General features: G+C 42.5%; 1 protein-coding gene across 1 annotated transcript in view; it reads right to left on the bottom strand.

The window, feature by feature from the left end:
• Window positions 1-22,045, bottom strand: part of TG (thyroglobulin) — a 429,523-nt gene that overhangs the window by 308,138 nt on the left and 99,340 nt on the right. The window contains 2 exon segments of the mRNA XM_030189954.1: window positions 6,708-6,929; window positions 14,434-14,556. Coding sequence (XP_030045814.1) covers window positions 6,708-6,929; window positions 14,434-14,556 — 345 coding nt within the window.

Here is a 22,045-nt window from a genome sequence, read left to right as displayed (position 1 = left end):
CGGTTAGCACCATGCGGTAGAATATAAAAAATATTTTCTGCCACATGTATCGGATGCAAGTAAAAAATTGAATTACCGCCCAGGACTCAGAGAAGCTTGGTTTTCCTTGGATTCAGGCAAAGTTTGTTGTGTTTAGCCTATTCTTGAATTGATATTAGACAGGTAATCAGTTTATTCAAGGCTGTAGGTAAGTCAGGTTCAATGGGTAAGAGTAGCTGCACATCATCCGCATAGATGTAGAACTATCTTTGATGGGCATGGGTCAAGGAAGCAGGTAGTTGGTCGAAGGTCTCTTAGAATTTGTCAAGGCTCTCCTCTGTCATTGGGTTAAAAGTGTCTCATCTGTCTCTGTCAGGAGGGGGTGAGTTTGTGCATTCCTGGTTAACTAATGGAGACTGGGTGGGATTGCCTGTAAATCCTGGCAGAAACTTTTAATTTTGTTTTTGGTTTTTTTTGTTGTTACATTTGTACCCTGCGCTTTCCCACTCATGGCAGGCTCAATGCGGCTTACATGGGGCAATGGAGGGTTAAGTGACTTGCCCAGAGTCACAAGGAGCTGCCTGTGCTGGGAATCGAACTCAGTTCCTCAGGACCAAAGTCCACCACCCTAACCACTAGGCCACTCCTTTGTTGGCAAAGAATGCAGCAAAATCAGTGCAGTTCAGTTTATATTGGGCAGGCTGGTTCTGTTGGGGGAGTTTCAGTAGGCTGTTTACTATACAGAACAACTACTTGGTTGAATTGGTAGCCTCTGCAATGCATTGAGAGAAATATTGTTATTTTGGTTGCTGTTAAGGCTTGGCATGCTTCCTACAGTTTAGCTGTTAAGACTTGGTGTGCTTCCTACAGTTTAACCTGTCTTCATCTAGGCAAGATTTATGCCATCTCCTTTCCAGTTTCCGTCCTTCACATTTAAGGATCCGAAGTTCTGGAGAAAACCAAGGTGAGCGTTTGTGAGTGGGGCATAAGACCTTTTTTAGTGGTGCTGTTTTCTCTAAGGTCTTGGCTAAGTGTGTATTCCAAATGTCACCCTGTTCTGACACTGTAGTTGTCTTTTCATCCACATGTGGATAGTCCAAGGCCTCTAGGAAATTCTCAATGGTCAGCCTTTTTTTTTGTCTCTAGGAAGTGCCGTCTGTTTCAGGAGGTCACTTAGAAAAAATTTAATTAGAAAATGGTCTGACCATGATAGACTGAAACAACAACTGATGCTAGCATCACCAAAAGACAATTTGAAATCAGAAGATTTTCAGCTCTCTAATTCCCCGTTCTTGGAGTCAAAATATGGAACTCTCTATCTATTCCCATCAGAACAGAAAACAGCTACCTCAACTTCAGGAAGAGGCTAAAAACCTTTCTCTTCCCAAATAATGCTTCATAACAATCCATCATGACTTCTACCTCCTAGTATCATCCATTATCCTTTCCTTAATGTTTTTAGTCTCATGCAATAATCTAATGGTCTCTAATGTTTCTCAGACTTCACACTAACACTATTTGCTTTTGTCTCACCTAGAATGTAAACCACACTGAACCCTGGAAAGGAGATATTAACAGTATACAAGAATTTATTTGAATTGAATTAAAGAGATCAATTTCAGGATATATAGTTGCTTCCCAACACATCTAGGTTTCAGAACAGTGCTTATTTTTGGCAGTCCACCACAGGACAAATTTGAGAAGTTGTCTTCTTAATCCTCCAATTTGTTTTGTGTTCCTTTAAATAGATTCTGCTGATCGCTTGTGGGTTCTGTCCTCAAATGGCTTTATATAGACGTGCATGATTCCAATATGGCCCACAAACATCTATGTGTTGGTAGATAGACAACTAGGATTTGAAATACCTATATGCATGTGTATGGGTTGATACAAATATCTACATAGCTGTGATTCCTCTATTAATGTTATCTACATTCATATTTGTAAGAATGATGCTCCTGGCACATGTAACTGGTACATACACAGCCTTTCCAGCATGCATTTTACAACAGATTCTATGTCAGCAGATCCTTTTCTAAAATACTACCAGAATTTGACATGTTCGGACCTGGACATCTCAATTCTGATTTCTACAATCTATCTAAAATGGGCCTTTTAATGCATTTTATTATTCGTGTTTAATTGTATGTTTACGACATTTCAGTCATCGTGCACTCAAATGAGACAACTGCAACAATCATGATGCCAGCCGTGGAAACCTAAGAGAAAATGTAACATGGATTTCCTACATCGCAACTCTATTATCTCTAAGGAATACCACTCAGCCTCCAGTACTGCACAGTTTTATTGACTGGTGGCCACCTACTCCTTACATGAAAATAGCTTTAACACAAATCTACTATACAATTAATATTTGCATGACATCCTTCCTGTTTCAAATAAAAGTCATCCTGTCACAAACAGAATGGAATATGTATTCAGTAAAGTTCAGATGTATGCAAAAAATTATTCATAGAAAAGAATAAATTTCTTCAGGACAGAGCTAAATACACACCAGATCAGCCAAAATATCTATTTAGCGGCACAACTGAAAATGCCATGACTCCAAATAGCTTCAGATATTCAACTCAGAGAACACTGCAGAATAAAGGCCACTGTAAATGAATACCATATGAAACAAGTATGCTGAACGCATTTCTTAAAAAAAAAAAAGAAAGATCAGATAAAGGTCAATCAACACATGGTCTCTGCCAAGAAAGGATCAGCCAGTTCCAGACAGATAAAAACCCCATGCTTTTGGGAATAAGCCATGATACAAAGGATGACCAAAGGAAAAGCCTGACTAAGAAGTACAGGAATTGCATGACTAGAAAGAAATCCATCTACTAATAAACTGCAGCTAGAACAGCTTATTGTCATATATAAATAAACAGTCTTCCCCAAGAACTCAAAGAGCAGAAACTTGAATAAATGATAATATTCTTGGAAAAATAAAGCAACCTTTTCTGAACTCCATAAAACTTCACAATAGATAAGCACTATGGGACCTTTTTACTAAAGGGTTGTCACTCGGTAACCCAGAACTACCGCCAGCCCAACGTGGAATGGAGGAGTAGCCTAATAGTTAGTGCAGCGGGCCTTGATCCTGGCAACCTGGGTTTAATTTCCACTGCATCTCCTTGTGACCTTGGGCAAGTCACTTAACCCTTCATTGCCCCAGGTACAAAAAACTTAGGGGGTCTTTTACTAAGGCACGCTGGTGTTTTTAGCTTGCATTAAAATAGGTTGTGCGCTAAACGCTAAAGACACCATAGGAATACATTGGTGTCTTTAGCGTTTAGCGCATGCCTATTTTTCACACTCGCTAAAAATGCCAGCATGCCTAAGTAAAAGACACTGTTAGATTGTGAGCCCTCTAGGGATAGAGAAAATACCTGCATATAATGTGTACAGTGCTAGTAGAGCAATAAAAATTATTATTTATTTAGATTTTGCTCACACCTTTTCAGTAGTAGCTCAAGGGGAGTTACATTCAGGTACTCTGAATATTCTCTGTCCCAAGAGAGCTTACAATCTAAGTTTATATCTGAGGCAATGGAGGGCAAGTGACTTGCCCAAGATCACAAGGAGCAGCAGTGGGATTTGAACTGGCCACCTCTGGATTGCAAGACCAGTGCTCTAACCACTAGGCCACTCCTCATAGGGCCATCCCCAGTGCATACCATTTCCTGCTAGTAAAAAGGGCCCCTATGATCGTACACAGGACACTTTTCAGTTCGTTTTTCATTCATTTTGGCTTTTCTCCCAATTTTCAGAACCAGTTCATTTCACAGATTTGTTTTATTAAACATTTTTCAATATACATTTGAACTTCTTAACATGGACTAATTTTCTTAGCACACAATTCAAAGGCTGATATTCTTTATATTGATTTAGTGTGTGCTGAATATCTAAGGCATGCTAGCAAACCAAGAGGCCCTTTTATCAAGAGATGGTAAAAGGTGGCCCACAGTGGCATTGGCATGTGGGATTGCCAGACACCGAGGCCACCTTTTACCACAGTGGGTAAAAGGACATTTTCCCAATAGAGGCAGTAAATGGCCGTGTGCTACTTACAAATTTGGTGCATGGCCATTTACTGCCAGAGCCCTTACTGCCTCCTATTTTTGGCACTCATTTTTGAGCAACATTTATAGAATTCCCCCCCTCCCATGCCACTTACATTTACCATACATTTACAGAATAGTGTTTAGTCGTTTTGCTGCCACTTACACATGCAAGTGTACGCTTAGCCGTAAAAGTGCTGGTAATTCATTCTTTTCAGGGCTGCACATCAATCAAAATTTTTAATCGCACGAATAAGCGCATAAAGCATCCCCCACCCCTCACAATTCCTCCTATTCAGTGCAAAATATAGACAGCAGAAGTAAATTCTCAGAACTGACATGTTTCACTTACTAAACAGAAAATAAAGTCATTTTTCTTACCTTCGTTGTCTGGTAATTTTATTTTTCTAATCATCTTGTTCCCTGCCTCTGGTTCTGATTCCTTATCTTCGTGCTCTGAACTCTGTTTCCAGGGCCTCGTATCCATTCACTATTTCTTTTCTCTCCTCCTTTCTTCTTCACTCCCTACCATATATTCATCTTTCACGTCCAACTTTATTCCATTTTTTCTGCCTCCTTCTCAAATCTATCTAGCTTCCAGTTCTTCCCTTTCCCTCCATTCATGGATGGCATCTCTTCCCTTCTCTCTTCTCTTCCATTCCTTGCCATCTATGTGCATTTCCCTACTCTTCCCTTCTTCTACCCTCTGTTGATGTCCAACATCTCCCTTGTGTATTTTTTTCTCTTTCTTCCATCAACCATTTCCACATCTCACTCTTCCCCTGCCATCAAGCATCACCTCTTTCTCTCCCTCTTTCCCCAACCATCCAATATTGCTACACTCTCCATCATCCACCATCTACCCATCTCCCTCTTTTTTCTCTCACCATCCAAAATCACCTCTCTGTCTTTCTCCCCACTATTGATCATCCCCCATCTCTTCCCTCTCATACAACATCACCATCCGACATTGCCCCATCTCTCAGTCCCACCCACAACCATCACTCAGTCTCTCCTCCTCTCCCTACTACCACAAAAACAAAATCATCATCCCTCATTACCCCACCTCTCTTTCTCTCCCAGCCCCAACCATTTATAATTGCCTTGTCTCCCCTATAACCTCCATTGCCCCATCTTTTCCCCTCCCCATAGTCTGTACTGTTTTATCTCTCCTCAACCCTCATAGTCTGTACTGCTCCATCTCTCCTCACCCTCCCCCCCCCCCCCCCCATATCCTAGAACATAAGAATAGCCATACTGGGTCAGACAAATGGTCCATCTAATCCAGTATACTGCTTCCAACAGTGCCAATCCAGGTCACAAGTACCTGGCAGAAACCCAAATACTGGAAACATTCCATGCTACTAATCCCAGGGCAAGCGGTAGCTTCCCCAAATCTGTCTCAATAGCAGACTATAGACTTTTTCTCCAGGAAATTGTCCAAACCTTTTTAAAACCCAAATACGCTAACCGCTGTTACTACATCTTCCAGCAAGGAGTTCCAGAGCTTAACTATTCGTTGAGTGAAAAAATATTTCCTCCTATTTGTTTTAAAAGTATCTCCATGTATCTTCCTCAAGTGTCCCCTAATCTTTGTACTTTTGGAATGAGTAAAAAATCAATTTATTTCTACTCGTTCTACACCACAAGATTTTGTAGATCTCAGTCATATCTTCCATCAGCCATCTTTTTTTCCAAACAGAAGAGCCCTAAGCTCTTTAGCCTTTCCTCTTAAGGGAGGAATTCCATCCCCTTTATCATTTTGATCGCTCTTCTTTGAACCTTTCTAATTCCGCTATATCTTTTTTGAGATACGGCGACCAGAACTGAATGCAATACTCAAGGTGAGGACACACCATTGAGCAATACAGAAGCATTATAGTATTCTTGGTCTTATTTACCATCCCTTTCCTAATAATTCCTAGCATCCTGTTTGCATTTTTGTCCACTGCTGCACAATAGGCAAAAGATTTCAGCATATTGTCTACAACAACACCTGGATCTCTTTTTTGGGTGCTGACCCCAAGGTGTACCCTAGCATCAGGTAACTATGATTCGGATTATTCTCCCTGAGGAAGCGCTGGATAAGGGGCATTTCACTTGCATCTACAAGTTGCTGGCTCTGTTGGACCCAGAAACAGGAAATTACACATGTAAGTTCCTGTTTCTGGGTTCAGAAGAGCCAGTGTGGCAGCATGCAGAGGGGAACATCCGGGCACCAGCCTTTTGCTTGCAGTTGCCTCAGTCTGCCACAGCCACGGTGAAGAGAGAAGCAGGGGATTGGCATAGGTGCTCCAGACCATCTAAAATGAGTAACCCAGCTGGTGGGGGAGAGCCAGGACAGGGAGACAAGACAGGGCAAAGCTGGATACGGGGATGAGGAGAGAGAGGAATGTGTTAACTGTGTTTAAAATTTTAATACTCTAATCATGTTATTAATGCATTTAATGTGCAGCCCTAATTCTTTTACATGATCAGGTGGCATGTAAATGCAGGCAGACAGTTATAGAATTGCCCTTATAGTAAAAATTGTAAAGGTAGATATGTAGAAATCTCATTAGCATTCCTGCTCATGCCAACACAAACCAATGGCTCCAAAAACTAAGAAATCATGTTTCTAGGCTTATTTCTGCAAAAGGATAAGGGATAAAAGACACATACCACATCCTCCAGGCTTGCCAATAACTGTCTGTATATTTGAACTTTTTCGGAATCCCTTCTTGCATCCGAGTTTCACCTCGGGAGAGACGTTGAAAGTGCCATCTCGAGAGAAGTGTGTGGAGACATCTGCAGGGAATGACTTAGAATCCAGAAGAAGCATGTAGTTACCACTGCTGATCAGTGACAGAAAAGGCTCAACCAGACTGCCCACGATTGCATACTCTACATGAAAAGAAAAGGTGACATCACATTTATTGTGACTGAAGTTGCTAAAGAATTTTGGAGATCAAATATTGTACAATTTATGGTCATATATTTTTTTAAATGGCAAGCAGCAGATATCTGGTTAAAGATAACCAGGTAAGATATTGGTCAAATATCCATAAATGTAGCCAGTTAAGTCTGATTGTCTCAATATACCATTATATACTTGGATAACTTTGATGGGTCAACTTTAGAACAGGTATTTTTCCACCACACTTAACCAGATAAAGATTACTGGATAGGGCTAAATATCTGGTTAACTATCTGGTTAACTTTAAGCAAAGCACCTGGAATGCTACCAATCCCTTTATTTACCATCATTTTTCTATGTTTCTGAACTTGGAACCTCATTCTGATATTATATAAGGCAATCTGTGAATATGGACCACTTCCTGGGCCAGCATGTATGTCATTTCATGTATAAAGAGGAGGCCTGTAGGAGCAATGGAGTAGGTCATCTTGGAGAAAGTCTGTGACTACCAAGATTTTTTATTTTCCTTGTGACACTGGTAAATCTGTAAAGAAATCTAATTACATCAATTTCCAGTATTTAGAAGGTGCAGATAGTCCTTGGGGACTGTCCCATTAAACCTTTTCTCAGGCACAGCCTTCCCAGGAGATCACATATTCTTTGATATCTTGGCCCCACCCTGGCCACCATAAGTCTTGACCCACTAATTCCCTGGCCTTCCAAATGCCAGGATAAATTGATAATAAGGTAACATGGCCTCTGCAAAAATTTCCAAGCATGCCTTTTATCTGGGTAAATATAGTTTCTCTTTCTTAATGATGTTAGCTCCAATCCATCTCCTTTACTGATCTTATTATTCCTTGCTATGGATCTTGTGCACAGTCATCACAGGACAAATTCATATTTATATGTTCTAGGATATCTATCCCATGGGTCTCGAATTCTGATGTGCACACGGACTCCAGTGCATGCCAGATTTCTAGCAATACGTCATGAGTGATTGGTAGTCTCCAATCCTGTCTAGCGCCGCGTTTGCGCTGCCAACCTTCTAACAATTTTCTGACTAGAAACCTGTTTTTGGGATCCCCCCATCCCGCAATCTTTGTGAAAAATGAGGATACGGTCTCTCCACTCCCGACATCACAGTCGAAACCCAGGCCAAAGTTTCGGCCTGCCTCTCAGACATCGCTGTCTGGATGTCCAACCGGCATCTGAAACTGAACATGGCAAAGACTGAGCTCCTTGTCTTTCCACCCAAACCCTCTTCTCCTCTTCCCCCACTTTCCGTCTCTGTTGACAATGCCCTCATCCTCCCCGTCTCTTCAGCCCGCAATCTCGGAGTCATCTTCGACTCCTCCCTCTCCTTCTCTGCCCATATCCAGCAGACAGCTAAGACCTGTCGCTTCTTCCTCTATAATATTAGCAAAATTCGCCCATTCCAGTCTGAACAGACCACCCGAACCCTCGTCCACTTGCTCGTTACCTCTCGTCTTGACTACTGCAACCTTCTTCTCACTGGCCTCCCGCTTAGCCATCTATCCCCCCTTCAATCTGTCCAAAATTCCGCCGCACGTCTTATCTACCGCGTGAACCGATACTCTCATGTCACCCCTCTCCTCAAGTCGCTTCACTGGCTCCCGATCCGCTACCATATACAGTTCAAGCTTCTCCTATTGACCTTCAAGTGCACTCAATCTGCAGCCCCCCATTACCTCTCTACCCTCCTCTCCCCGTATGTTCCCACCCGTAACCTCCGCTCTCAAGACAAATCACTCCTATCTGTACCCTTCTCTACCACCGCTAACTCCAGACTCCGCCCCTTCTGCCTCGCATCACCTTATGCCTGGAACAGACTTCCCGAGCCCATACGTCATGCGCCCTCCCTGCCTATCTTCAAGTCCTTACTCAAAGCCCATCTCTTCTCCCTTGCTTTTGGCGCCTAACCACCTTCCCCATTCATGTTACCTACACTGACTACAGAGTTTGTAACCTCTAGATTGTAAGCTACCTCCACTGACTACATAAGTTGTAAGTTACCTACACTGACTACATAGTTTGTAACCTTTAGATTGTAAGCTCTCTTGAGCAGGGACTATCCTTCCCCATGTTAAACTTGTACAGCGCTGTGTAACCCTGGCAGCGCTATAGAAATGCTAAGTAGTAGTAGTAGTACCCAGGATGAAGTTCTTTAGGTGGACAATTGTGGTAGGAAATTTGGGTTTCAGTGTCTGACCTTTCTGGGAGAGGGCATCATCTTTGTTATTCTGGGTGCTCAGGCGGTAGATCAGGACAAAGTTCAAATAGGCAAAGAAAAGTGATGAGTGTCCTTGTCTAGAATTCATATTTTGTGTGATTTTGAGTAGAGGAGTGTGATTTTGAGAAACTACAGATTCTTATGATTCATGTAGACCTGGATTTGGTGGTGTGCTCCCTCAAAGAGGTAGTGCAGTTCTTCAAAGGCATTTTTAATGGTCTATACCTCCTTGTTATTAATGTGGTCATTTTTATCTGTTGCAGTCAGTTTCTGGAACTAGAATGCATATGAATGGAGAAGATTCTCCAGTATTTTCCATTGGAAAAGAACAACGCCAAGCAACCCTCTGAACACATGGCTGTTCTGGATCAAGATATATCAGGATGAGAGTGGATATGAATATTGTCTTGATGCTATCAAAAGTCTGCCATTGCTCTTAGCCCCACTTGAATGAGGTCCCCTCCTTCAGGATGTCCATTAATACAGCAGTTATCCTGGAAACTTGGAAAATCCTAAAAAAAAAAACCACTGCATACCCTTGATATCCTTTTCAACTGGCAATCACAGCCAAGATCTTTCAATGATCCATCAAGATGCCTTTTGGGCAAAAGTTATAACCGAGGATTTCAATAGATCTCTTGTTAAATTCACATTTTTCCAGCTTGGCATATAATTTACGAAGATTGGAGGGTGGCCAGCTTCAATTTATAAAAAGGATTTGAGATGTGACGTGAGAAACTATAGACTTGTAACCCTGCAGGTCTATTGAGCAGTCATACAGATTATGAGTGAGCAGAGTGTCTGCAAGCCCTGATATTACCTATATTTTTCTGGTAGGTGCCCAGTTTCCTCCTAGGTGGCTGCCCATCCCTGTACTTTCATACAAGCACCTTCTGGTCATTCTCTCTCATTTTCTGATTGAGCAAAAAAGTTCTCAACACCTAAATAATGGGGCTATATTTTATTAAATTAAATACTTGACCAAACTCAATACCAACTAACCCCCTCCCCTTGAACAAAGCCACACTAGCAGCTGCCATATGGTAATGCCGACACAGCCCATTCACTAGTACGGCTTTGTAAAAGGGGGGGGGGGGTAATCTGTCAAGAATTTCTCTTTAATTTTTTCAAATAAATAAAAAGTAAAAATAAAGAAACTGTTTAAAAAATTTTTATAACGTGCTCAGAAACCGGTGCCCTATATTTGAAAGGGGCGACATACAAACCCATCATCGCACATTTAAGTCCATAGAAACAATCTTTCCTTATATTGCAAATGTCCAAAAATAGTTGTGATGGACATGCCCAACACTAATCTTTTCACCACTTCACCATTCACACACTCATAATGCTTGCAATAATAATATTGGACTTATCTGGCAAATTCAATCTTGAAAAATGATGGGATCCCTTGTCCACCTTCTCCCCAGCGGTAGCTCCAGACTGGTGTGCGATAAGTCCGTGGTGGACTTACCGCCAGTTAGTAAAAGGTACTAAAAGGGCTCCTATGTGCATTAACATTCGTATCTGCCATTTCACCTTCATTTTGACACATAACTTCCACCGTAGCACAGACGTTACCCGACGAATTGGCATCTAACGTTTGGTGCACTATGTAGAATGAGGCAGTATATATATATTATTTATTTATTTGTTACATTTGTACCCCAAACTTTTCCCACCTATTTGCAGGCTCAATGTGGCTTACATGGTACCGTAAAGGCGTTGGCCAGTCGGTTGAAAACAAATACAAGGTTGAATTGTGGTTGAATGAGGTGGGTGTTTGTCAGGCACCGTGAAGGTCGAAGGGAATGAGGATTGTATATTGTCCAGTACGATCATTGGTTGTGCTGTGTTGCTGCCTGTAAGTTCCTTTGAATATTAGACCACTCAAATTCATGCTCAGTTTCCTTTGCTCCACTGTTATGGCGTAATTTTATAGCAAGCCACTTAATTTATGCAGCAGAAATATGCATAAGTTGCACTAATTTTAGAAAGGGAGGAACAAGTGGTAAGCATTTTATACATGGAGGGGCATTTTCGATATGGTGTCTAAATCCAACTTTGGACATTTTGCTAAAAACATCCAAAAATCATGGGATGGATATGGCCATTTTCGAACCTGAAAAAGTCTCTGTTTTTGTTTCAAAAAGGGCCATTTCCTAGACTTTTTTTTAGACATCTTGTGCTGAGTGCATCTTTAGTGGCCTAGTGGTTAGTGCAATGTACTTTGATCCTGGGGAACTGAGTTCAATTCCCACTGCAGCTCCTTGTGACTCTGGGTAAATCACTTAAACCTCCATTGCCCCTGGTACAAAATAAGTACTTGAATATATGTAAACTGCTTTGAATGTAGTTGCAAGAAAATCTCATTTCCCTTTCCCTTTTGCGACCATTTTCGAAAAAAAAAAAAAAAAAGTCCAAGGGAAAAACGCATAAAAACAAGTCATTGGGATATCTGGGGGGCCAGCATTCTTAATAGACTGGCCACACAGACATTCCAGCAGAGCAGTGGTCACCCTAGGGGGCACTTAAAGGTCTCACGTACACATCTCACCATTACCTCCTTATATTGTATGGGGAGCCCTCCAAAACTCGCCAAAAACCCACTGTACCCAACTGTACACAATACAGTAGCCCTTATGTCTGCAGGTGTCACCTACATGTGGGTACAATAGGTTTTTGGTGGGTTAAAGAGGGCTCACACTTTCCACCACAAGCGTAACAGTTAGAGTGGGATATGGGCCTGGGTCCTCTTCTGTACAATTCACTGCACAGACCACTAGTCTACTCCAGGGATCTGCTGCTCCAATAGAGCCAACCATAAAATCTGAAGCTGTCATAGAGACTGGTATGTACGTTTCTTTCACATCTTTGGAGGATGGGAGGGGGTCAGTGACCACTGGGGGAGTAAGGGGGGGATCATACCTTAATCCTTCCAGTGGTCATTTAGGGCACCTTTTTATGACTTAGTCGTTATTGAACCAGGTCCAGACCAAATCATACAACTTTTAGCCCTGGACGTTTTTGCTTGTTCCATTACAGTAGAAAAATATCCAAGTTGTGGGAAAGCCCAAATCTTGCCCCTGACACGCCCCTTGAAATTTGGATGCACTGCAGATGAACTGCATAGAAAAACATCTTTAAAATATGTTTCAAAAATAGTGATTTGGACATTTTTACAAAAAACAAAAAATTCCATCTGCTGCTTTGTGCCGTTTTTTGGATGTTTTTCTGTTTCAAAAATGAGTCCCATGGAATTTCAAATAGCTGTAACGAGGTCGTCCAATGCATGTACCAGTATTTGCAAAGGATGGACATTGTTTGAGGCAACAGTGCCTGAGAAGTACCAAAAACTGGCAGTCACCACTCATTTTTGGCAAACACAATGATCTATTGGAACAGCATCCTGGGTCACCACTCCAGGAGCTTGCCAAATCTGTCATTGCTGTTTGGACATTAAACAGGGAGTCTGGATCTATGATATTTGTGCTGGCCCTGATGTTAAAGATTTAAAAAGTTGAAACAAACTAAAACCTGAAAAATATGATTGATTTCAGATCTATTTTTTGGGCCTCCTATTCCACATTTATACACAGTTATGAAACATACAACCAGAGTTACTAACACGCACTGCCATGTTAATCTGTGCTTAACACTGTTAATGCACATTTTTAGTAACTAGGCGTTCCTTTTACCAGTGGCGTAGCTACGTGGGGCCACGGGGGCCTGGGCCCCCATAGGTTTGGCTCTGGACCCCCCTGCCGATGATCCTCTTGACCCCCCTCCCGCCGCCAACCCACCATCAACCTGCCGTCACCTACCTCAACCCCTGCCAGCTGAGGTCCTCTTCTTCCTTCGTTCTGTTTCCGAGCCCGACATCTTGCACGTTCTGTTTCTGTGAATTTCTGTATGTGCAGGACTGTTTCTGTACGTGCAGGACGTCAGATTTACAGAAACAGAACGAAGCCTTGCAGATCAGCTGATTTCGTGACTAGAGGAGTTTGTTCATGAGAGTATTTCTCTGCTTGATTTTATGTGAAAGGGGCAGCATGGCGGCGCAGCATATTGCTTCCATCAAATGTACTGAATTTTATAATACAGCCGTACGTACTCTGCTACACTTCGCAACCCCTGATGCAGACGCTCAGCGCAGAAACACGGACCGTGTCGGGTCCATTCAAAGATTTGTTCCTCAAAACACATGATTAAAGGTTGTATTCCCCTTTTTTTGAAGGCTCCTGGTACTTTTTTGTTTTGCTCTTTGGACTTTTGTTTGTACTTTGCTCCTTCTCTTCGCTGCACAAAAAATTGCTGCCCTGACATTTACTACTGGAGCCCTTACTGCCTCCTGTTTACGAGGCGGTAAGGGCTCCAGCAGTAACCCAGCGGTAATTGGGCAGCATATGCCAGGCACACTCACCAGTGCTAGAAAATAGAAAATATTTTCTAGGACCAGAAATGGCACACGGCAGGCCCAGAATTAGTGCCGAGCTCCTGGACGAGCTCAGCAGTAAGGCCACTTTGCCGTTCACAAACCCAGCGGTAGCCCAGCGGTAGTTCCCACCCCCACCTCCGCATGCACCATTTCGGGTGCTACAAAATATTTTTATTTTTGTAGCACCAGTATTTACCCGGCGGTAATTGGGCAGTGCCGCTCGTGCCCATTACCGCTGGGTTAGTGTGGGAGCCCTTACCGCCACCTTAATGGGTGGCGGTAAGTGCTCCCCCCAAAATGGCCACGCAGCAAATGCTTCACTTGCCACATGGTCATTTCTGTAAAAAGAAAAAACAGCCTTTTACCCACTGCGGTAAAAGGGAGCTTCAGCGTGCGTCAAAAACATGCACTGATGACAGCTCAGGACCCCTTTTGCCACAACTTAGTAAAAGGACCCCTTAGCTTGTTAAACGCTGATTTTCAGCATTTAACCAGCTAAAATTACCACATAAATAGGACCACATAAAAAGCACTCCTGTCTTTACGCCGTTCCTCATAGCCAGTTAAGGGCAGAATATCACACTTAATTGGCCATGTTTTCACCAGCTCCATATACCCGCAAATTTAATGCTGGATCCCAAACATGACCCGCCATTGATTTTCCGGGTATAATGCTGGCAACAGTCATCAAAACGCTGATTATCGCCCGCTGAATATCGACCCTTTGTAAACTTCAGTTGACAGTTTGTATTAGAGTTCAAGCTGTGTGCATGTGCTTTATTCAGAAAAAAAAACTTACCAATGTCATGTAAATCAGGGATTGCTGCTACTGGAATGTCTTCAAGTTGAGCCCTCCATGTGATATTCACTCCCAAGCGATCCTGGCTCAAACACTCAACCAGCACTGTAGAATCATCGCACACTGAAAATAAATCCGTGCTTTCATATGCATTTACCTGGGAGAAAAAAAACAAACCATAGAGAGCAGAATCAACCATAACACTGAAGGCAGTGAGTCCAGCTATCCAAAGAATTCTCACCTCTACTGAAGTGATCTTCAAACAAATTGTAAAAAGCTAATTTTCCATAGCAATCACACTGCTATTTAAAAATGCTTTACTATGTCCTTCTGTGGATTGGAAATTGGTTATTGAACAGAAAACAGAAAGTAGAGTTAAATGGCCATTTTTCTCAATGGAAGAGGGTGAATAGTGGAGTACCACAGGGATCTGTACTGGGACTGGTACTATTTAACATATTTATAAATGATCTAGAAATCAGAATGGCAAGTGAGGTGATTAAATTTTCAGATGACACAAAACTATTAAAAGTTGTCAAAACACAATTGGACTGTGAAAAATTGCAGGAAGACCTTAGGAAACTGGAAAACTGGGGGTCCAAATAGCAGATGCAATTTAATATGGACAAATGCAAAGTGATGCACATTGGAAAGAATAATCCAAACCATAGTTATCTGGTGCTAGGATCCACTTTAGGAGTAAGCACCCAAGAAAAAGATCTAGATGTCATTGTAGACAATATGCTGAAATCTTCTGCCCAGTTTCCCTGGCAGCCAAAAAAGCAAACAGGATACTAGTAATTATTAGGAAAGGGATGGAGAAGACCAAAAATATTACAATGCCTCTGTATCACTCTATGGTGTGACTTCACCTCAAGAACTGTGTCCATTTCTGGTCACAGTATCTCAAACGAGATGTAGCAAAATTAGAAAAGGTTCAAGGAAGAGAAATGAAAATGATAAGGGGATGGAACTCTTCCTGTTTCAGGAAAGGCTAAAGCAGGGGCGTAGCTGCGTGGGGCCTGAGGGGCCCAGGCCCCCGCATTCCTCTCTCATGCCCCCTCTACGCTAGTGGCCAGTCAGGTGCCTGATTTTAGGCAGCACTGCAAGCAAACGCAGTTTGCTGCAGTTTTAAAGGGCATTTTTAATTTTGCTTCCCAGCAACACTGCCACCTACCTTTGTGGGCCCCCCACACTGGCTCCTGCCGATGTGACACTCAGAGCGTCACAGGCACTGCTGTGATGAGCCAGCCCTAAAGTTCCTTCATTGAGCCGCGAGGAGCCCCGCCCACAGCATGAGACGGACGTGCAGGCAAGCCTCTCCCGTGCGGTGCAGAGCATTGACGTCATCCGAAGCATGGGCGTGGCAACGAGACAGAGAGAAGCAGGACTGACTGCCGGTGCATGCTGCAAGGGAGTGGGACCGTCCCCAATCTACACTGATTCTCCGTCCTGACTCCAACAGTTCGGGTGAGCACTCAGCAGCCTCATCCTGTCCGCTGCTGCCCTGTCCGCTGCCGATCCGCCTCACGCCTCACTCGTCTTCCCGCCTCGCGCCTCACTCGTCTTCCTGCCTCAGCCTAATTCACGCCATCTGACTGAGAGCCTCGTGTCTCGCGCCTTGCACCTCACTCATCTTCCCGCCTCGCGGCTCGCGCCAAAGTCAGATCAGAGACTCTCTCTAGATCTGATTGAGAGCCACCATCTGCCACCTGTCAGTCCGACTCCAGTTGTTCCCAGGGCCAGGCTCTGCCTCCCCTCCACCACTGTAACTGCCTGCTGTGCTGTCCACTCCAGAGACTCCAGCAATCACAGACTCAAAGCGAAGGTAGGCGACAGCAACGGCGGGGGGATAGTAGGTGAGGCTGGGTTGGGATGACTGTGGTGGTAGTGTGGGAATTGGGCAGAATTAAGTCAGGAGCTATGAGAGGGTGAGGGGAGGGGGATCGGCAATGGCGGGGGGGGCTATAATGTGCCCCCTCACTCTGGCCCTGGCCCCCCCTACCGCCGCAGTTCAGATACGCCCCTGGGCTAAAGAGGTTAGGGCTCTTCAGTTTGAAAAAGAGATGGTTGTGGGGAGATAAGATTGAGATCTACAAGATACTGAGTGGTGCAGAATGGGTAAAAGTGAATTGATTTTTCACTCTTTCAAAAAGTATAAAGACCAGGAGACACTCAATAAAATTATATGGAAACAGTTTTAAAACAAATAGAAGGAAATATTTTTTCACTCAAAGAATAGTTAAGCTCTGGAACTCATTGCCAGAGGATGTGGTAACAGTGGTTAGCATATCTGGGTTTAAAAAAGGCTTTGACAAGTTGCTGGAGGAAAAGTCCATCGTCTGTTATTGAGATAGACATGAGGGAATCCACTGCTTGCCCAGGGTTTGGTACATGGAATGTTGCTACTAATTGGGTATTCTGGCAGGTACTTGTGACCTGGATTGGCCACTGTTAGAAGCAGGATACTGGGCTAGATGGTCCATTGGTCTAACCCTGTATTGCTATTCTTATGTTGGACTGACTGCAGGTACAAAAGCAGGGGAAATTGGGGAAGTTACAATCTGCCAAGACACTGGCTCCAAAACAGCTGCTACTTCTGTACTTTCTGTGAACATTGAAGGGTCCCAGCAGTCCAGAAACCAGCACCATGGGCCCAACCTTGGTGTAAGCTACTTTCCAACTTTGGAAAGAAAGGCCTCCTTCTCCCTGTCTGTGCCCCCCAAGCATACATCACACTGTACTAAAGTGATTCTGCTGCTGCTGCCATGAGAACAATATATTACTCACTCCAGTGGCACTACCATGAATGCACAGTCATGATTCCTTCCCTCATAACTATTGCTATGGGCTACATCGTGCTCTTCTAGCACTAATCAGCCAACAATTAGCTCTATTTCCAGCACACAACGGCTACCTGTCACACAAACAACACTGCTGTTTCCCCGTAACACTTCAGCTGCTCGCTCTGCTTTCCCTCTCTCCACATGGGATCAAAGTTGCTCCTTGTCTGCCTACATACACTATCACTTCAAACTCTCTTGAAAGCAGCTCAGATTAGCCACATCACCTCTTTCTTAGTTGTTTCTTTGCTCTCCTTTTGGTCTTCTTTTTAAAATTGCCTAGACAAAGGGAGTACTGAGGAGAGAGATTACCAGCAGCATCCTCTTCAGATCCAAATGAGGTTGGGTCTGAGAGAGGGATTTGAGCTCTTCCAGGTTTTTTCCTAGGAATCTGGAGGCAAAACCAAAGGACCAGATCACCCCAACTGACAAACCTCAGCCAGTTTTCCAACTGAACCCAGAAGTATGCCTCAGATCCATCCATATTGCACTTGTGGCTTTAGCAGTCTACCATCTGCTGGAGACAGATAAAAAACGAATAGGAGCTGGCTGTACAGTATTCTTTATAGATCTCACAAATATTTGTTCTATGTCCCCATTTTGCTGGTAGGGGACATAAGCCATTCAACTGGACCAGTCTGGTGGCTGATAAGGAAATGATTCTGATTTAATTTTATAACATGTTGCCTAGACAGGACAAGCAGGTGCCTATTTTCAGTCCATTTTATAAAGACTACATAGACACTTTTCAGTGAAACCTTTTATCTCAAACTTAGTCCACACCTGAAAACCTTAATGTTCTTGTCTCTGCCCTCTACTTTAAAGAACTCTCATTTGCTGGGAAGGAGGAAAAACCTCAAAAGTTCTCACTCGGCGGCAAGCACAAAAGGCATATGGACTGAGAAGTTAAATCAAGGCAAGCTATTGTGTAACGTATATAACATCCAATTTCTCACTACACTAAATTTCAACAGAACTCAGAGACAGGTCACAAAAAAACTTTCTTCAAAACCCACTTCTCTTCAAAAATTTTTAAATTTACATGATTGAGATTTTTTTGAAGTGATAGGAGATTTTGATGTGTAATGATTACAATTTTGAAGAGGTGTTTGTCCAATGTGATCATACCTTTAATCCATGATGGTTTCTTCTATACATTAAGTACACATCTATATAATACTTAAATATCTGCAAAATTTCAATAACCTTAGTGGTTAGCTTTATAGACACTGTGGGTTACATATATATATATTGGGGGAGGGGTACCTGTGATTTTTCCTCCAGTGTATTTTGAATTATTTTTACCCCCGTTTTGTTTTTGGTATTCCCTGCAATTGGCACCTAACACTAAGGGGCCCATTTACTAAGCTGTGGTAAAAGGGGGCCTGTACTAGCATCAGTGTGTGTTTTTGACACGCGCTGAGGCTACCTTTTACTGCAGTGGGTAAAAGGCAGTCCATTTTTGACGAACAGAAATGGCCATGTGATAAGAGAACCACATACTGCACAGCCATTTCAGTGGGGAGCCCTTACCAACACCCATTGAGATGGCGGTAGGGGCTCCTGCATTAATCCCGTGGTAACCCAGCAGTGCCAATTACTGTCAGGTAAGTTCCAGCGCTACAAAAATTGAAAATATACCTATAGCGCCATAAATGGCATGTGCTGGGGGTAGGAACTACTGCCAGGCTCCTGTGGTTGCCCAGCGGTAGTTCTGGATTGGCGCAGAGCAAGCCCGTTGCGGCACGGTAACCCTTTAGTAAAAGGGCCCCTAAGCAACCTGTTATAGAATGAGGGGGGGGGGGTGGTATTTCAACTATTTCACTTTTATCTGCCTTCTTTCTCATCTACTTCACCTCATTCTTATCTTTTCTCCTGTATCTGGATGGAAGTTTATGTAGTAATGTTGTAGAAATAAATTTCCTTTCACAGATCATGAAGCATGACTTGTAGATATTTGGCTTGTTTAGCACATTTTATGACTTTCTGAATATTTTCCTAAGATTTCTGACAGCACTTTTGCTAGGGAAAACAAAGAGAAGGGTTAGCATTGTATAGGACTTCCTAATGCAGGATACAAAAGCGATTCATAGTGGCAGAGAATGAATGCACAGAAGGGAGGCAAACAAAAAAAAAAAGAAAAAGAAAGCGGGCAGAGAAGCAACAGGTTAGTGAAATATATGGCAAAGAAAGAGAAGAGTTACTTTGCCTAACAACGGGAAAAAGATGAGTGGATAGAAACAAATAATGGACACATAGATGAAGAAAACAGCTCACCAAGGGCACGGCACAAGAGAATAAGCATTGATGAGAATGTGCCACCAAAGAGCATGGGAAAGAATTAATTCCACCCTGGAATCATTGGTTACATATACATAGTTTCAGATTCAATTAAGGCTGTTCCAATGCTTCAAAGGTTTTTATGATTTATAAAATAAAATCATAATTGAAATTCGCTAACAACGTTAAGCTCATTTCATCAAGGAAAAACAAGATGGAAGCCAAAAGCTTCCTTGGCTTTCTTTGATTTGATATTATTGTGAATAAAGGAATATTGTCTAGGACTTGAAGGCATAATCCAAATACAGTACATGACATGAAAAATCCCTAGTGGTATAGTGAATCATCAAAAAAAGTAGCAGCATGTCCAGAGCTGGAACATTTGATGCATACACTACCTTAAGATCAGGGTCATCCTAAAAGGGATGGCAAAGCTACAACCAGCTTCCAAAGCAAATTGGGGGTAACCTGTATGGGGCAGTGGTTATAACACAAAAACCAGTAGTATGACTGTATAAGGTTTGTAAAATAAGAAACCAGAAAAAGAACTAATCTCCATAGACAACAAGGATCATGGTCAATAAAGTTTTAATTCTTTGGTGCGACTCCTGGGATCTTGCTATCCAAATCCATGGACATCTCCGCTCTTCTTTGTTCAGGTTTCTAAGAAGGCATTGGGGTAACCTACAAGGAGTGTTCATTGCCAAAACCCATAATTCAATGAACATAGGGAGGCCTTGTGGTTTTAGAGGCTGTATGGGTTGTTAGGAACCTTGACACTAGTGCATAGAGGGGAATTAGGAATTTTGATTAAATGTTGATCTTGTAAGAAAGAGAGAGGAAGATAAACAAAGCTGACAGGTCCAATTGGTGGAAGTTATGGAGATCACTGCTCTAACAGATTTTGAGCATGCCTGGGACTGACATGGAAAGCAGAGGTAGGAAGGTCAGATGAAAGATATGAGGAGGGGGATAAAGGGATGGAACTGGTATGGGTTGTATGATTACCTACCCTACATCGAAGAATCTTCACTGGGTCAATTTGGTCTTTTTCTGCTGTCATTTACTATATCACACAAACACTCTTGTTATTTGGTACAACCAAGCCACATGAAATTATTGTATATGCTTTGACCCAAGAGACAGGGATAAACATCTTAAAATCCTAACTAAATCCTTTAAACATAAAGGTTACAACCCCAAGGAAACCTACTACAGTACAAAGAAAAGAAAACCTCAAAGAAAGTCCCCTTTGTAGTGACATTGTCCAGAGTTGAAAAACTGAGAAAACTCATAAGACCTGCAGCCACTACTCCACGTGAATTACTGAAAGAAATATTTCCAGGTCCACCAGTGCTGGGTGGCTGACAACCATCATATCTAAAGTACAAATTAGTAAAAGCAAACTCACAGCAAAAGCTCAAAAACAGAATGGCACACGTCCCTTAAATATTCTAAGCTGCAAATTGTACCACAATATATCACAGGACCCCACAGTCACCAGATTACGCACCAGACGGTTCACAGTAAGCATGGAAAAAACTGATACAACCAACATTTGTACATTCTGTAAGAAAGAGTTGGAAACAATTACTCATCTCATAGTTGGCTGCAAAGTGCTGAAGGCAGAAACGTTTTATACAGAAAAGCACAAGATGGCATGCCTCATTCATTGGAAATGTAAACATTGCATTATCAGTGTACCAGAAAAGCATTGGGGTCATGGCCCTAAGAGAATTGTGGAAAACAGAGGTTATGATCATCTGGGATATCCCCATCCTGACAGATAAGAATCTGGATGCAAGAAAAACAGACATAGTGGTAAAGGAGAAAAACACCAGAATGGCATTAATCGGTTGAAGCAATTACTCTGTGAAGTGCACTGAGGGATAGAAGATCCTTAAGTACCAAGAAATGTAGTCCAAGACAAAGAAAATGTGGCAAAAAGATACAGAAATATTTCTCATCGTCTTGGATGCCACAGACTTGATCAAAAAGAATTTCCAAACACACCTTGATAAGTTGCCCATACACTTTCCATCTTATGAACTCCAGAGGGAAGCTCTCTTTGGAACAATGCAAATTTTAAGGTGAGTGTTAGCAGCAAATTTGAGAAACCGAGATCATACTCCACACATGCCCTGACTTAGGAGTGAGGTTCATTCCTGTCAGGTTATGTGAAAAACTAACCCATTTGGAGACGTTGCCCCAGGAAAAATATTCAACATAAAGGGATCTTACTCATACTCATCTTCACATGTAGTATATATTGTTCAATGCAGAAAATGTGAAGAAGGGTACTATAGTGGGGATATACACCATATGTTATAGACAAGAATGCATTTACTCAGATGCCACAAGAAAACCAAGGTGACACTTCTGTGGGAGAGCACTTCTCAGGACCAGAGCACCTCATTAATGTCCTTATGGTCAAAATACTAACAGGACAATTTAAAACAATCAGGCAACATATGATATTTGATGTTAAA

This window comes from Microcaecilia unicolor, chromosome 1, assembly GCF_901765095.1.
Source record: "Microcaecilia unicolor chromosome 1, aMicUni1.1, whole genome shotgun sequence".
Taxonomy (NCBI): domain Eukaryota; kingdom Metazoa; phylum Chordata; class Amphibia; order Gymnophiona; family Siphonopidae; genus Microcaecilia; species Microcaecilia unicolor.
The sequence above is the reverse complement of the archived record's forward strand: the minus strand, read 5'-3'. Positions and strand labels throughout refer to the sequence as shown.